General features: G+C 47.0%; 3 protein-coding genes across 5 annotated transcripts in view; 1 reads left to right on the top strand and 2 right to left on the bottom strand.

Moving 5' to 3' along the window:
• LOC115054661 (hydroperoxide isomerase ALOXE3) overlaps positions 1-4,851 on the top strand; it is a 5,061-nt gene extending 210 nt beyond the window's left edge. Inside the window, exons 2-15 of one of the 2 annotated variants that reach the window (XM_029519972.1) lie at positions 726-900; positions 978-1,212; positions 1,306-1,387; positions 1,538-1,627; positions 1,709-1,824; positions 1,940-2,112; positions 2,203-2,346; positions 2,533-2,736; positions 2,824-2,910; positions 3,106-3,275; positions 3,373-3,488; positions 3,567-3,667; positions 3,769-3,939; positions 4,205-4,851. In XM_029519972.1, the coding sequence (XP_029375832.1) occupies positions 730-900; positions 978-1,212; positions 1,306-1,387; positions 1,538-1,627; positions 1,709-1,824; positions 1,940-2,112; positions 2,203-2,346; positions 2,533-2,736; positions 2,824-2,910; positions 3,106-3,275; positions 3,373-3,488; positions 3,567-3,667; positions 3,769-3,939; positions 4,205-4,384 (2,040 nt within the window). In that variant the 5' untranslated portion in view covers positions 726-729 and the 3' untranslated portion in view covers positions 4,385-4,851. Of the gene's footprint in view, positions 1-150; positions 384-725; positions 901-977; positions 1,213-1,305; positions 1,388-1,537; positions 1,628-1,708; positions 1,825-1,939; positions 2,113-2,202; positions 2,347-2,454; positions 2,737-2,823; positions 2,911-3,105; positions 3,276-3,372; positions 3,668-3,768; positions 3,940-4,204 lie in introns of both variants that reach the window. The other variant, XM_029519971.1, reaches the window with a different exon arrangement.
• trappc14 (trafficking protein particle complex subunit 14) lies at positions 4,791-11,733 on the bottom strand. 2 transcript variants are annotated; one of them, XM_029519973.1, is made up of 13 exons: positions 11,417-11,733; positions 9,974-10,317; positions 9,295-9,390; positions 9,024-9,153; positions 8,544-8,630; positions 7,969-8,089; positions 7,240-7,387; positions 7,071-7,153; positions 6,696-6,847; positions 6,477-6,613; positions 6,058-6,136; positions 5,719-5,833; positions 4,791-5,649 (listed from the first exon to the last, which is right to left on the bottom strand). In XM_029519973.1, the coding sequence occupies exons 1-13, from the start codon at positions 11,607-11,609 to the stop codon at positions 5,493-5,495; spliced, it is 1,842 nt and encodes a 613-aa protein (XP_029375833.1). In that variant the 5' UTR covers positions 11,610-11,733; the 3' UTR covers positions 4,791-5,492. The 2 variants fall into 2 exon arrangements, 1 of the variants encoding a protein (XP_029375833.1); XR_003841614.1 differs by lacking the exon at positions 4,791-5,649 and having other exon boundaries at positions 5,763-5,833; positions 6,058-6,300.
• A 2,105-nt stretch (positions 11,734-13,838) lies between these two features.
• LOC115054446 (odorant receptor 131-2-like) lies at positions 13,839-14,801 on the bottom strand. The gene has a single exon (XM_029519689.1). The coding sequence runs from the start codon at positions 14,799-14,801 to the stop codon at positions 13,839-13,841; it is 963 nt and encodes a 320-aa protein (XP_029375549.1).
• Between the last annotated feature and the right edge of the window lie 1,508 nt (positions 14,802-16,309).

A 16,309-nucleotide genomic window follows, 5' to 3' on the forward strand; every position in this document is an offset into this window, starting at 1 on the left:
ACCTTCTCAGAGGAGGGTCAAAGGTCACAGCGGTCTGAAGCTTTCTTTTGTGGAGGGAGTCTTATTCTGAAAAATCACTAATCCTTTTATTTTGTAATGTTTTGGGCTTATATTTAATTGAAAAAGATAATGAAGTGTTTCATTAAATAGGACGGTGATGATCCAGTTCGGATGATCGCTGAGATGGAAAATAACAGATTTGGGATGAAATGGAACTCTTTTTGAGTCCAGAAAAGGAGAAACCTGAAAGTCAGCGCTGCAGTCCGTGTGACCATCAGATGCCCAGAGTCAATCGAGCAGGAAGTGGCTTTAAGATGAAAAGGCTCAGTGTTCGTTAACGTGTCACCGTTATGTTGCTCATTTCCAAGTCAAATACCAACCAGGTAAACAAGTGAGACTGTATCAGTCAGAGCAGGAAGTTTCCACTCAAACCGCAAACGCAAAACACAATTTTCCTGTCAGCCAGTCAGGATGGGTCATCCAACCACGACATTTGATTCAGATTGAACACAAATGATGGCTACATCTGCATCGGTCAATCAGGCCACCGGACGTCCATCCAATCAGCGTGACCTATTATTACCCCGTATCAAAGTACGACGCCTGATTTAGCCCCGCCCATCTGAACCTGAACTTGGTTGTTCACAGTCAGCAGATCCAGTGGCTCAGGGTCCAGGTCCAAATTAGTTTCAGTCCACACTGATGCATCTCTCTGTCCTCGCCAGCTGCATGTCCAACATGTCTGACAAGATGACTTCCTGTCAGGACTTCGAGGTGACTGTCCACACCTCACCTGGTCTCACCTGTGGGACTTTCAGCCGCCTGTGGATCAGCCTGATTGGGTCTCAGGGAGAGACTCCGCCCACCAGGCTGAATGATGCTCACCTCCTTCCTGGATCCGTGAGTGTCACTGTGTCCCCGTTCACCAGTTGTGGACCCCAGAGGTCCTTTATTGACCTGGTGATTTTATTAAACAGGTGTGTCCGGTCCAGATCCAGACCAGCGGGCCCCTGGGCCGGCTGCTCTTGGTCCGACTCCGGCTGCAGGCTCCGACAGGACTCCCGGACCTGGACTGGCACTGCAGCCGAGTGGAGGTCCGCAGGTCTGCAGAAAGTCGAGGTTCAGGACCCGAAGACCCGGAAACACGGGTGTTCCTGTGCGACAAGTGGCTCCGGACCGCCGAGGGCGACGTGGAGCTGAGGACTGGGAAGTGTAAGATCCAGGATGCAGGTCCATCTTCACTATGACTCTGTGCTCAGGTAGAACGTTAAAGTCCTCCTGTCCTCTGACTTTCCCGCCCTGCAGTGAGTCTGCTGAAGGACGAGATGGACGAGAAGCTGAAGCAGCAGAGACTCAAACATCTGCAGCATCAACAGAAGATCATCAGGTAATCAGAAGGAAATGATCAATAATTGACTAATCAGTCACCTTCAAATCACAGCTGAAGGAGGGAACAGGAACTCTTCAAAACAAAAGCCCGGAGCGTCGTGGATCGTGTGCTTTTGGTTTAGATGGTGTTTGACTGGTGCGGTTACAGGTGGAGGACGTTTGTGGACGGCGCTCCTCAGTGTGTGGACGTGGACAGTCTGTCTGAGCTCGGCCCGAATCTCATCTACTCGCACAACAAGTGAGTTTACTGTGAAGGTGTCTGCGGAGACAGCAGCCAGCCTCAGGACGGACTGACCCGTCTGTCCTCCTCTGTCCTCAGCCCAAACCCAAACGTCCACTACCTGAAAGGCCTGGCTGGCAGAGCCGAGGCTTGGACCAGCTTCTCCGAGCTGGAGACGGTTTTCATCCACAGTGGACACCAGAACAACGTGGCTGGTAAGACACTGTGAGGGAGGAGTCACAGTTCACAGTTTGAGTCCGAGCATAAAGAAATTACGCTTGAAAGCTTCAGTGAATTGAGGACGAACGTAAACGTCCTCGTGTGTCTCAGGGTTCGTCCGGTCTCACTGGATGGACGACTGGTACTTCGGCTATCAGTGTCTGAACGGCTGCAACCCTCTGATGCTGCGTCAGATCCGCCTCCTCCCACCTCAGCTGTCAGTCACCCCTGACATGCTCCGCCCCTTCCTGCCTGAACACTCCTCCCTGGAACAGGAGCTGCAGGTTTGTCTGCACAGCTCAGACTTCCAGCTGTGGTCCAGCTCCAGATGTGCTCTTCGTCTCAGCTGCTGTGTCTTGTGTGTCATATGACAGGAAGGAAACATCTTCCTGCTGGACTACGAGGTCCTGGACGGCGTCCCGGCCAACGTGATCAACGGCAGACAGACGTATCTGTCGGCGCCGTTGTGTCTTCTTCACCTGAACCGGCAGCAGCAGCTTGTTCCCATTGCCATCCAGGTGACCACTTCAGATTGGATCGTTGACACTTTTCTCTGATTGGCTAAAAGGAAGCGATTCCATAAAATCTCTAAAATCTGTTTTAATTGAGGAATTCCAAAATCACAGGGTGCTGATTCTACCAATCAGTCAATCGATCAATCCTTCTATCAGTCAATGGACCCCTTCGTGGTTTCCCTCCTTCAGCTGCAGCAGACGCCCGGCCCTCTGAACCCGGTTTTCCTGCCCTCTGACCCCGGCTGTGATTGGCTGTTGGCCAAGATCTGGGTCCGCAGCTCAGACTTCCAGTGTCACCAGTTGGGCTCCCACTACCTGAGGACACACATGCTGGGAGAGCTGAGCTGTGTGGCCACGCTGCGCCAGCTGCCGGAGCCCCACCCCCTGCACCAGGTCATTATGTGGTGTCATTCATCAGCCAATCACATCAAAGAGCAGGTTTCACATGTGACACCACCTTCTCCTCTGATTGGTTGACAGCTCCTGATGCCTCATGTCAGGACGTCTCTGCAGATAAATTTCCAGGCCAGAGTGTCGCTGCTTGCCAATGGCGGCGTGTTCGACAAGGTCACGGACACATTCACCCCTTCACCATCTATAATCAGTGCTTTCATTATTAGTCACTCATTCACTCATCCTCCAGTTGAAGACCATATTCTGGGTTGCAAGGTTCAGATATTCTCCAAAAGATAAGTCTGAAGGAGGATTCCCAACCTGGCAACCCAGAGGTTCCTGTTAACATCTGTCGGTCTGGTCCTCCAGGCGGTGGGCTGCGGTCTGCAGGCGCTGCCCGTCTTCCTGTCTCGAGCCTCCCAGAGGATTCACTATCGTTCCCTGTGTGTCCCTGACGACCTGTCCGACCGCGGCGTCCTCGGGCTGCCGCACAGCCACTATGCCCACGATGCACTGCGGCTCTGGGACGCACTGCACAGGTAAACAAACGCACCTCAACCAGCTGATTGTTCCGAGACCCTGAACCCCGAACACATCATAAAGTTCTGAATTGTGTCTGTCTGTGTCTGTGTGCAGGTTTGTGGTCAGCTGGGTGGATCTATATTACAGTTCAGATTTGGAGGTTCAGCAGGATTCTGAGCTTCAGCTTTGGATCACTGACATCAACACACACGGATTCACACACAGCTCGGGTGTGTTTGTTTGTGTCCAGTTACCTTTTTTATTTGTTTGTTTGTTTGCTTGCTTGCTTCAGGTTTGTTTGTTTTCAGGGTTCCCTCAGGTTTTCCAGACCAGAGCAGAAGTGTCTCAGTTCGTCACCATGATCATCTACAGCTGCTCGGCTCTTCATGCTGCCGTCAACTTCTCGCAGGTGAGTTAGACAAAAGGTGGAAGGACCAATGTCGTCCCTCCAACTGGGCTCTAAAGTAACAAAACTAAAGACGATGATCAAACTGTCTTCGTGTCCTCCAGCTGGACTTTGCCCTGTGGATGCCCAACTGTCCGCCCTACATGTTACGTCCTCCTCTGCAGGTCAAAGGCTCAGTGACGGAGGATGACATTGTTTCCTGTCTACCAGACATCAACGCCACCTGCCGTGTTCTGATGGCATTGACTCTGTTGTCACAACCCGCCAATAACTTTGTAAGGCTTCACCCACAAGCCCTGTCCAGTCAGCAGGAAGAAACCAAACAGAGCTGAAAGGCATCGGCTCAGAATTGACTGTTGCTGCTTCTAAAAGCAACATCTGAATTTTTATCACTGTTAGCTTCAACGAACGGGTTCAGCTGATTTAGAAGTTTAGAAACCTCAAAATAACGCTGCTAGCATGTGACCTTTTCTGACATCGTCATATGACCTCATCCTGGAGGCAGTGTCTGACTTCGTGCCTGGGCCTCTCCCCCTGCAGATTCCTCTGTGTCACTACAACAACGCAGTCTTCAGAGAGGACGCCCACCGCAGGCTGGTGGAGGAAGTACAGGCTGAACTCAGAACCATTTCTGAAGAAATCTCAGAGCGCAACCAGCAGATGGAGCTTCCGTATCCATACCTTAACCCCGACTGCATCGAGAACAGTGTCGCCATTTAGAGGTTCATCTGATGTGTCGTCACACCAGTCATTTGCTCAGTGATAAATATTCACCCGTGATCATCACTTTTCTTGTTTCTTCCATCTGCTGTTTGTAAACTGTAATAAAATATAATGAATTCATCTGACTCTCATTTTGAGATGAAAATCCCTCAACAGAAACTATGAATATTTAATTGCCCAAGTCTCCCTGTCTTTATTCTGTCCACACAATAAACTCAGACCAACTTCAGAAACAGAGTGCCATCGGATGGAGGACACACTTCCAGTGGACTGATCTGAAGGGAAAAGTGATCAACACAGGAAGACACATCTATCAGTCATTGGTTTAACTGGCCAATTGTGCGGTGGCATTTAGAGGCCACTGCAGCTCAATAAGCAGAGGGAACACGGGTGAAGTGAATTAAATTATCATGTTTTTCATTTAATCATTTAATAAATAAAAAAAGACAAACAGTGGTCGTGACCTTTAACCTTTTGGACTTCCTTCATGCAGCACATTTTCTTTGTTGTGTTTTTCTTTGAGATGAAGACAAATGAAAGCTGATAACTACGGCTCAGAAAATTACACGCAACATGAATGTGTTGGTGGCTCTGTGATTCTTTAAGCTAAACATTAACATCAGCATGCTAACATGCAGGTTGAATGATTGCCATGTTAGCATGCTAACATGCTACTTAACACTAAAGCCCAGCTAGGGCTCATGGGAGACGGGACCAGATGGTGGCGCCACAGGAAAGGTCAGAGTCGTCTGAGCTTTTCAGGTTCATCCTGAAGGGAGCGTGAGCGCCCCATCAGCTATTACATCACATGGCATCACAATCTGATAATAACACTGAAAAAACTACAGCTATTTCCTGTGTCTTTGCCTCCACATCTATAAAGGACTCAATTATCAGACCAGGTCTTAGGAAGTCCTGCTCCGGCAGACATCTGACTGTGTCCCTTCAGAAGTGTCCTGGTCCAACAGGTCGTCTCTGAACTGGGACACAGCTGAGTGTACACACCCTGTGGTGGACGTGCTTTCTCCTCAGTCTTCCTGCTTCCTTTGACTCCTCCTCTCCTGGTCTGTCATCTCCACCCTCTAACCCTTCCTTTCCTCACTCCCTAGCTGACAGGATCCACCACCAGGACTTTACACTCCCTTTTGGCAATCTTGTCCAGTGACAGCAGCGTTTTGTCCTGCGGCGGCAGGTAGAGCGGACGGCCAACAGGAGAGCCAACAGGGGGGGTGATGGCCCGCCGCTCCATGGCGCTGCCCGTCCTGACAGACAGAGATAACATGAGGCAGAAATCAATCATGTGACATCACAGTAACTCCTGATGATGGTACCTCATGATGTGGGACCGTGATGGCTGCTGGTGGGAGAAGGACTGGGATCGACCCAGACTGGCCTGATGCCGGTCCAACAGGTCTCGAACGGCCGGACTGGATGGGCTGTTTTTACCTGAGCGGTGACAGGACGTAACCATCAACACGACACGTTGCTGTCTGCTGGACGCTCAGTATTATTTTACATTTTTCAATAAATATTTTGGGAACATTATTTGACACCAAAACAAAGTCCAACATTAAGAGATGTGGTGTGAAGATGAAGGTCCAGCTGTGACTCCATCCAAGATGAAGGATGGAACCAGGACATAATGATGTCATTAAAGTTAAGTGTCTTACGTGACAGCGGCCGAGCGTCTGGTGGAGCATTTGAGACTGAAGCCGTGAACTGAAGCTTCAGCTTCATGTGCTGACTCAGCTGGAGTGAGAAAGGAAATGAGAGGACACTGAAGACAAGGGGCACATTTCAGAGGAAAATATTGTTTGTACTTGTCTTTGTTTTCATGAATGATCTTAAATCAGGTGGTTGTTGGTCAGAAGATCGTAACTAAGACAAACTAAGTCTGCTCTGTCTCCATCGTCCTGAAAAAAAAAAAAAGTCCAATTGTCTTTGGCACACAACAATCAACTTATTTAGAATGTTTTTCACCAAATAGACATTTGGACTAAAAGCGACCCAAAAGGACACAAGACATCATTAAAGGACATTACAGTGATTCAGAGACTGACAGAGTCAGACACAGGGACCGGACCAGTACCTCGTACAGTCCTGGTTTGAGGACCTGGAAGGCGACGCTGAAGGACAGAGTGCTTCCTTTGCGACAGTGACCGAGATTACTGAGAGGAGAGTGACAGACGACCGACGACAGAGCAGCGTCCTCCCCCTGACCACGGCCTGCACATACACACACAGAGTGATGAAGACATAAAACTTGACCTGGCCCTGATGTGCTGACCTCATCAGTGACCTCACTGACCTTCTGGAGTCCAGACGAGTCGAACAGCCAGGAAGTCCTGCAGGTTGTTGAGCAGAACATATTTGACCTTGAAGTGCTCCTTCACCTGGACGGTGCTCGGGCAGCTCGCTGTCATGACGAACCGCGGCCGGTCGAGACGGATACTGGGCATTCTGGGGGGGCAGAGGAAAGGGCTCATTAACAGGAAGACAGGTCACCTGAGTCACAAGCTGAAGCATTTGTCAACAGCATGAAGTCAGGACGATGAGTTTTGCCACAAGGGGGCGGTGTGACGCCGACCTCAGATCCTCAGACACAGGAAGCTGCTCTGAGACCAGATCAGGTCTGAGTCCCTTTGGTCCTCACAGGGGACTCAAACTCCTGCCAGGTCTTTACCTGTAGTGGGTGTAGATGCAATTGGTGAATGGCATCTTGGGAGTTGACCACTGCAACACAGCGACCAAAGGAACCTCCAGGCCCTGAAGACCAGCACACAACAACTGAGTCACACCAAACCAAAACATTACTGCGGCACCTTCAACACTAAGACACAATAAATCTAAACCTCGGTGGAGTCGTCCTGCAGTGTGTCATTCAGGTGCAGCTGGAACAAGAAGTCGTGCTCCTCCAAGGCGCTGAGCATGCTGGGAAGATGGCAGGCCAAGCTGTCCACCCTGCAGAAAGACGCCATGCCGACCTCACCTGACTGATGGCTGCAGGAGACGGAGCAGAGGCCCGACGGCATCGAACCGATTCATCATCAGGACAGTGAAATACACAGCACACGACAATGTGATTTCATAAAGTAACCACAAAAAGATGAACACATTGAACCGGACAGAACAGGAAGAAAACTCATGGAATAAAACTAAACGCAGCGTAACAGAAGGTAACACAAGGCTCAGTAAACGACAAAACACACATTTATTTCAACACATATTAACAGAACATAATAAACAAAATGAAACATAACGGCAGAAAATGTGACAGAAGGTAAAAACTTAACTCCACACAGTGATGTAATAAAAACAGAAGGTTCAGTCACAGAGCAGAATATAATATCAGATTATAGATTATACATCATGTATTTCTACATATGTATAATTATAAAAAGTCATGAAAACAGCCTGACAGACGCTGACATCATGTCACAACATGGGATTTACTAATATGAACTAATAATGCTGTGACATGAACATCACAAAAAACAGCCCCATAAAAACATCTGAATCTTTAACACTTTGAATGTGACAAATGACCAAATCAACAAAAAAGACACAAAAGAACTTCGTACCAAACATTGTCCACCAGCAGGACGGAGCCATCGGGCATCATGGGAAGGTATGAGGCGTTCAGGTTTGGTAAAATCCGAATGTCCCGAATACTCACCTCCTCCTGGGAGGACTCGTTCAACACTGACGGACAACAGGAAGGAAAAAAATAATAATAATTTGAGCTTTAATCAGGATGTTTTAAAGTGGATTTAAAGTGAACATTAAAGATGATCCTAATCCTGATCTCAGGGATCTTGTGAATATGTTTTCTGCCCTGATGCTTTTTCCCTTCTCAGATCTGCTCTATAAATCTTTGGGATCAAATTATTCAATCTAGCTCATTTATAATTTTACAGTGTGCAATAAACTGACACCTCAGACAACTTCACGACTTTCAGCTGAGTCAGCCTGAAACAGGAAATGAAATCCTCAGCTTCACATCACTGCTTTTATTCTGTTTACCTGCAATTTAACTTTCAAATCATGTAAAAGAGGAACCTGTTTCTGTTCTCTGGTTCAAACAGGAAGAGGAAGCTCGGCCTGACAACAGACTCAATCCAACAGCAGCAGCACTGATGAACAAACAACCTCTGACCTTTGAGGATGACCAGGTGCCTCCCAGAGACGGTCATCTGTTTACAGCGAAGGGTCGGCGGCGGCAGGACGGTCAGAGTCGTACTCACTGCAGTCACACAACACAAATGCACAACATCAGAATCAGAAACACAGGTTTGTAATTTTTCTGTGCAAAATACATCTGGTCTGAATTATCCAGAAACTTTTAATGTGAGAAGTGGATCTGAAACTGATCCACATGAAGGGACATACTGCCCCCGAGTGTCCATGGTTGCTACTGCAGTTTTGATCACGACTTTATCGCCCAATAACTCCAAAATAACAGAGAGTTTTGTAGCCCAGTCGGAGTTTTAGACCTCGAGCCTGACACAGGTTACAAAGAAAAGACGTTTCTGGAGGGTGAGGACGTTCAGTCCACTTCCTGAAGGCAGGACATGATGTCACAGCTCAAGCTGATGGGAAATATTGTGTGATGAGGCACGGATCAGGTCCAGAATACCCTGAGCCTTGAAGGTGTTCAGGTCGTGTCTGAAGGTCTGTGTCGGTTCTCGTTGCTGTAAAACGCTCAAATAACCAAGTTCCTGCACCTCGGCTTTCTCCGCCTCCTTCTTCCACACCGTGACCATCACCTGAGGACAGAAGACAACGAGGTCAGTGCCCAACGGAGGAGGGCCTTCGGTATGAGTCCCAGTTTTCATATTTGATCAAACAAACTCTGAGAAAACCTGGACTCAGAAAGAGACAGACCGGCTCAGAGACGTCCTCCTGACCTTGACTTTTAGGGTGCTGACAGGAAGTTTGTCCAGGGAGACGGTGAGCGGGAAGATGACTTCATCGGTCAGAACGACTGGCTCGTCCAGAGGAGACTGACATGGACACACAAACATCTGCACTTCAGTGACGCCACACAATCTCAACTCAGAACAAAAATTCACCCAGAGGGGGAAACGCTGGGTTCTGGGTTTAAACTCCAGGCCTCCCGGTGCAGTGTGCATGTCCACGGTCGAAAGACATGGACATGGACATGGACATCCGTGAACTCGTTGAATGTGTGTTTGTTTCGACTCATATAGACAACAGAGCAGGCTAACGTTGCTAACATTCAGCACAAAGAACAACCATCTCTGGGATCACCATGACGACGAGGACCTTAAATACAGACCACACATCAGAGATGAAAAGCTCTCTCTACTGACCATCAACTTTTGAATGATGCTCCATTTAGAGCGAAAAGGGAGGGGTTGGGGGGAGGCTAATGTGTGACAGATCAGGTCAGATCCACCTTCTCCTCCAAATTTGGTTTGTACTGGTTTAATAAAAACCAAGATGGCCAACATATAAATGACGGTGGCTCCAGCTCATGTCCTGATGGTGGCGTCATGGTGGTTTGATCTAGGGTAGAAACGTTTTTTCTTTCTGGACTGCCTGTTAATCCTGAACAGACTGTACCTGAACAGGTGCCCGGCGGAACTCCCTGGATGCTGTCCCAGACGAGTTGTGGATGAGCAGCGGTTTGCAGTCCCTGAAGCTCCGACACCGGGAGTCCACCCTGCTGCCAAGCGCTGCGATGGCTGCCTCTGCCGCTGCAATGTAGTCTTCCTCGCCGTCTTCATTGGCCTCATCCCCGCTGCTCTGGTAGTCGTGGTGATGCTGCTGGTGGTTTCCCCGGTGGCGGTTGCTCTCACCCGGACTCACGCTGGCCACGGCGCAGAGAGAACCGGCCAGCTCCCTCCAGGCCTGGCTACGGGCTGACTCTGTCCCAAAACCCGCCGCTGTGCCGTCCCCGCCCACCACTGGAGGAGACACGGGACAAACAATCAGACCCGGGACAGTATGTCTCAGCTCTGACTGGTTCAGTATTTACAGGAACAGACTGGACAGGTCTCCAGTCCATCACAGAGACAGACAGACAGACCTATGGACAGTTTAGAGTCACCAATGAGCCCAAACATGATGTCTTTGGAGGCCCCAGGACCTTCAGAGAGAACCGCTGTGACACCGTGCTGCCAGCAGAATTCACGACTGACATTAAATGTTCATAGAAACAGAAGCTGTCCCCTGAATGTCCCCTGACTGTCTCCTCAGTGTCCCCTCAGTGTCCCCTGACTGTCTCGTCAGTGTCCCCTCAGTGTTTCCTGACTGTCCCCTGACTATCCCCTGAATGTCCCCTCAGTGTCTCCTGACTGTCCCCTGACTATCCCCTGAATGTCCCCTGACTGTCTCCTCAGTGTCCCCTCAGTGTCTCCTGACTGTCCCCTGACTATCCCCTGAATGTCCCCTGACTGTCTCCTCAGTGTCCCCTCAGTGTCTCCTGACTGTCCCCTGACTATCCCCTCAATGTCCCCTGACTGTCCCCTGACTGTCTCCTCAGTGTCCCCTCAGTGTCTCCTGACTGTCCCCTAACTATCCCCTCAATGTCCCCTGACTGTCTCCTCAGTGTCTCCTGACTGTCCCCTGACTGGCCCCTGAATGTCCCCTGACTGTCTCCTCAGTGTCTCCTGACTGTCCCCTGACTATCCCCTGAATGTCCCCTGACTGTCTCCTCAGTGTCTCCTGACTTTCCCCTGACTATCCCCTCAATGTCCCCTGACTGTCTCCTCAGTGTCTCCTGACTGTCCCCTGACTGGCCCCTGAATGTCCCCTGACTGTCTCCTCAGTGTCCCCTCAGTGTCTCCTCAGTGTCTCCTCAGTGTCCCCTGACTGTCCCCTCAGTGTCCCCTGACTGTCCCCTCAGTGTCTCCTGGCTGTCTCCTCAGTGTCTCCTGGCTGTCTCCTCAGTGTCTCCTGACTGTCTCCTCAGTGTCCCCTCAGTTTTTCCTGTTACAGAGAGAAATGAGATGTGATGTGGTCCAGAGCCGGATGGAGGACCGGATGGAGTCCTCCGGGCCTTACCGGGACCGTGTTCGGTCGGTGTCGTCCCGGAGTCCCTGCAGCGGAGGACCAGCAGGAAGCGGACCGTCTCCCCCAGGTACAGGTGGCTCCGGCGGGGCAGAGTCCGGTACCGGGCCGGGTCCGACAGATCCGTGATGGGAACCGCCGGGAAATACATGAAATACTCGCACTGAGACTCCATCATCTGCACCATGACGACCGGAGGGGATCCGGACCAGGAGCCGGACCTGGATCTGGACCTGGATCTGGACCTGCAGCTGGACCTGCAGCTGGACCAGGAGCTGGAACAAGATCTGGATCAGAGTCAATACACGGACACAAAGGAGAGCGCACTTCCGGTTTCCACTGTCAAAATAAAAGCATGGACTGAATTCCCCAAGGTTTTATTTCGCCCCCTGCCGGCCAAATTCGATCAAACACAAACAATGTAAGTCCACAAATAAGCAAAAGATTTATATCAAACACAAAAAAAACAGACGTATTACATCAACAAAACGGACACAGAAAATATCTGAGGCAGATTAGACCGTTAATAACATTAAATAGTCCGGACCCTCTTAGTCCCCTTTTCATTTAGTGTTTGTACTGATGTTTTAATCTTAATTTTAATTCCCGTGGACACATGTACACACATTTCCGGCTTCTGCTTCATCAGACTTTGGTCTGTGACGCAGGAACTCACGGAGTTCTCTGATTGGTTGTTGTGGCTCCGCCATTTTGTTTTGTCGGATCGCGCACTGAAGTCAGTCAAAGTCTATTTAAAGTTCACATTTCCATAATATATTATTATTATTACTATTATTATTATTATTATTATTATTATTTTATTTTTATTTAGAGGATAAAGTGTCTGTTCGTGAACCGGAAAAAAACGGGCAGATTAAAATTTTGTGAAATTAAGCTAAAAGTAAGTTAGCGATGTTAGCTAAAACTACAGAAAGAAATCCCCTTCGTGGTGTTAAAATGGTGAGTTTGTGTTGAAAATTATGTTTGTGTGCAGTTTGTGGAGCTGTTGAACTATGTTGTGTTACTCTGCTGATCTTCAGTGAGTTAAGGACAAATTAACACACAGCTGTCAACAGCTTCACTTGTTCCATAGATTTTATTTCAAGTCTCCACATTAATTTAACTTTTTCTGCTGCTCACTGTCAGACCTACAGTTAGAAGTTACTCAACAAAATAAGATTTTACACACAAAAAAATCAGTGTGTAAAATATGATGAGTTAAAGATGGAGCAATCCAATGTTTGACTGAACTAATAATAATAATAATAATAATAATAATAGCTATCTCCTATTACAGAGAACAGGGTCTTTATGAGTCACAGGCAGAATAAGTTGAGGTTTGGCTGATTCTTAAAATGTGATGACTCGGTGTCTTTTTAAAAAGTGACACCAGAAAGGCCTTAGTGACTTTTTTATAGTGAAGCAGGTTCCAGACTTGTTCTCTGTGGTCATTAATAAAAACCGCTGCAGTTTATTAAGTTAGAAGTTAATGACTGTAATTCTGTCTCAAGCCCTGTCACTTGTTTTCTATCCCTCCTGTTATTGTTAATGAAGACATGAGGAATGACTTCATAATGCTAATCTCTGGCTGAATGAGGAAAATCCACCACTTTATAACAGTGCTATGATCCATTTACCTCATGTTTGTTTTCATTGTGGCAGCAGCTGCAGTGACAGGCACATGGAGACAGGTGGCGCTGCAGGCTGTCAGCTGACACAGCAATTGACAGGTGAGTCTCGATTTTCATCTGTAGGTAAAAATTTTGTGTATATAATGATCAAAAATATAAGGTATAAAAATATTTTAAATTATTTACGTTTGACAGTGAAAACATAGCACACCTGTACATGTTAGACAATAGCCAACATTTTTAGGTTAAAGTTACTTTTTGTTTTCAACTTCTCTTTTATTATACTGAAATATGTGATCAATTATTCCATACATTTCAGTCCAGCTGAGCTAGATTTGAACCAAATTCTGTGAATGATTTATCTTTTCGATATTTAAAATATACGTATCACACAGGTTTGATAGATTTTTAGTAAAATATTCTAAATGATATATAAAGTAAGACACACATGCACACAAAAATACAAGAACACATAGAAATAGCAGCTTGAAAACACAATCATACACAGTACCATCAGCACAGAGGGATCTGATGCTTTTAAAGTTAATGTGACCCCTTATTTATATCCCAACAATGCTCTCTCGTTTTTGACTGTCAGATAAGACGTTATTTTTATATGATCAATATAAACATTGCTTATTACAGTCAGAAACATTTAAAAACAGACTGCGTGCATACAGTGTTGTATTTCATGCAGTGTATACAATTGATTTGATGGCCAGGGGAACGAGCCGAAACCAGAGCCATTTTGTAGCACTAAGTTGAACTGAAGTGAGGCTGAGATGTCAGGCTTTGCTGGGAGAGTTGATTGTTAGTCGACAGCAGAGATGGTACAAGAGTGCAGGCCTGATGGTCTGATCTCTGAGCCCGTATATCAGAGAGGTCAGACATCTGGGCAGGATATAGATGAACACATAAAAAACATTCTTCATACGAACAATTTCCAACCTTGGCAAGATTGTGGAGACTGATTGAACGACTGTGGTGTGCATGGTTGAAGACAGACTGAGGCCGAGCTGCAGCAGATGGAGCAGCAGAGTGTTTCGAGCCTTCTGGGCTGAGGCTCTGTCTGTGGAGGCCGATCGGGCGGCTACCATCACTCCGATGTAAGAGGAGATGATGGCCCAGGTGGCAAGCACAAACAGAAAGTAAGTGTAGGCTCTGTCATAATTATAAGACGTTGGCCCAAGCAACATTGGCATATCAGAGCAAACATCCTTCATCTGCAGGCTCTCCAGCTCTTTAAATGAAAGTGTTAATAGTAAAAGGCCTCGAACAAGAACATTCACTAAGCTAATGGACCAAACAACAATGATAGCTACTCCTGTGTTTCTTATGCTGGCAATGGTAGCGTGTCTCAGCGGGTAACACACAGCTACATACCTCTCCAAAGACATCATCACCAGTGTGAGAGGGGAGATGTCATTTGTGAGTGTGGTGAACATTACAAGAACACCACACAATGGATATGTTAAAATGATTCTACTGGCAGCCAAGATGTACAGTAGCTGGCTAAATGCAAGCTGAGCAGTGTCCGCAAAAAGGAGGTTATATAGAAGAATGTAACGAGAAGTCTCCCGAAACACCAGTTTACTCCTCAGGGTGAAAAGCATGGTGCTGTTGATGAAGAGGAAGACACAGCAGGGCATCCCAATCAGAGTGGAGAACAAAACTCTCTCCAGTACCCCCTGATACTGCTGACCAGTGAGGTTCATACTGACAGGCTGAAATTGTTTCGCATCCGACATTTTAGAAAAGCATTCAAAACCAAAAATAATAACGAACCTTCTGAGACAATTCAAACATAGAAGCAAAAACGGTTTAGTCCAGTTTAGATTCCTAAAACAGTGAAGACATGTCATCTTCAGAGTACAGGTACCTGCTAACATTCAGGTTGGAGGATGTGTTGTTCTGTGAGCAGAGCTGGTCTGCAAGGTTTATCTGTCCTCTCAGTCTGAGCCCAGGTCACCCTCCCACTCCACAGCACTGTGTGAACACCCAATAGGCTGGTCATGTTCTGCACTAATGCTGCACTAATTCTGAAATGCTGTTGCGTTGTGATCAGATTACAACAGAACTTTACTGTTCTTTTCTAAGTGGTTTCCTGACGTGCGTTTGATTAAATTGATCAGATTTATTCACACAATGTACGACCATTACTGGTTGGAATGTTTCTCTTCTTTGAGAGATATGTTTTCAGTTATCATGCTGAAGTTATGATGTAATCCATAGGAGTGACGTTGTCAAGGTTTGTTATAAGCATATTATATATATCCTATTATATATTTCTGATGAAATACCTCCCATATCAAGTGGAGAATCTTATTTGCAGGAAATATGATTCACTTGGCACAAAGCAAAAAGAAAAAAAAGTAATTTTCTCTGTACTTCACAGTTGTGTGCCACTTTGTGTTGGTCTTTCACATAAAATTCCAGTAAAATACATTGTTGTGGTCATAACATGACAAAATGTGGAAAAGTTCAAGAATACTTTTGCATTTGCATTTGTGTGAGGGATGTCCTGACGTCACCACGGAGCCGGTTCTGGAACATATGTTTCCATTTTTCCCATACTCGTTGTTTGCTTTTTTTCTGTGGAGGGGTCCAGTCTCTCATCTCGTCTAGTCTCTAGTGTGTGGGGGAGGATCTCTGGAGGGGGGGGGTGTGCTGTCTCATCTAGTCTGGTGTAGTCTCTACTCTCTGCAGGGGTTCGGTCTCTGCTCTGGTCTGGTCTGGTTGCAATGTACGACCATTACTGGTGAAGGTGGTTGGAGGCCTCAGTGGAGAGCAGGCAGCCATTGAGGGGGGAGCCTGAATGGACACCAGGATGTTAACAGGGGGTCGGATACCAAGAGAACTGGACCTGAAAAGAGCGAGTTGTCTGAGATGTAATGAGATGTCTCAAAAAGTACTTGCTTAATGAAGGAAAACAGAGAAATACAGTACATTTAGAGGGACGTGTATCTGGATCACATGATACAGAAGATACAGAAGACAGCAGTGAGATTGTCTACAGAAAACATGTTACCGGGACATATTTGAAGAAAAACTTCTCCCTTGGCTTACTGTACTTTCTTTATCAACTTATATAACAAATCTTCATTAAGCTAAAATCAGTAAAATCATAATTTTTAATATTTACCATTTTTTGATGGGTTCATTTTCACTGGTTTGCTGTGACTGACCTGGAAGTAAAGCTCATAATAATGTCTGCACTCAAAAACTGAAAGCAGTGTTATTTTATTTCACTGTGTCA

Source organism: Echeneis naucrates, chromosome 14 (assembly GCF_900963305.1).
Source record: "Echeneis naucrates chromosome 14, fEcheNa1.1, whole genome shotgun sequence".
Lineage (NCBI taxonomy): Eukaryota > Metazoa > Chordata > Actinopteri > Carangiformes > Echeneidae > Echeneis > Echeneis naucrates.

Coding starts and splice junctions, on each gene's coding strand:
- trappc14 (XM_029519973.1), bottom strand. CDS start 11,609: ATGGTGCAGATGATGGAGTCTCAGTGCGAGTATTTCATGTATTTCCCG. Junction 9,154..9,294: donor TCAGCACCCTAAAAGTCAAG/GTCAGGAGGACG, acceptor TTCTGTCCTCAG/GTGATGGTCACGGTGTGGAA. Junction 6,137..6,476: donor TCAAACCAGGACTGTACGAG/GTACTGGTCCGG, acceptor TTCTCACTCCAG/CTGAGTCAGCACATGAAGCT.
- LOC115054446 (XM_029519689.1), bottom strand. CDS start 14,801: ATGTCGGATGCGAAACAATTTCAGCCTGTCAGTATGAACCTCACTGGT.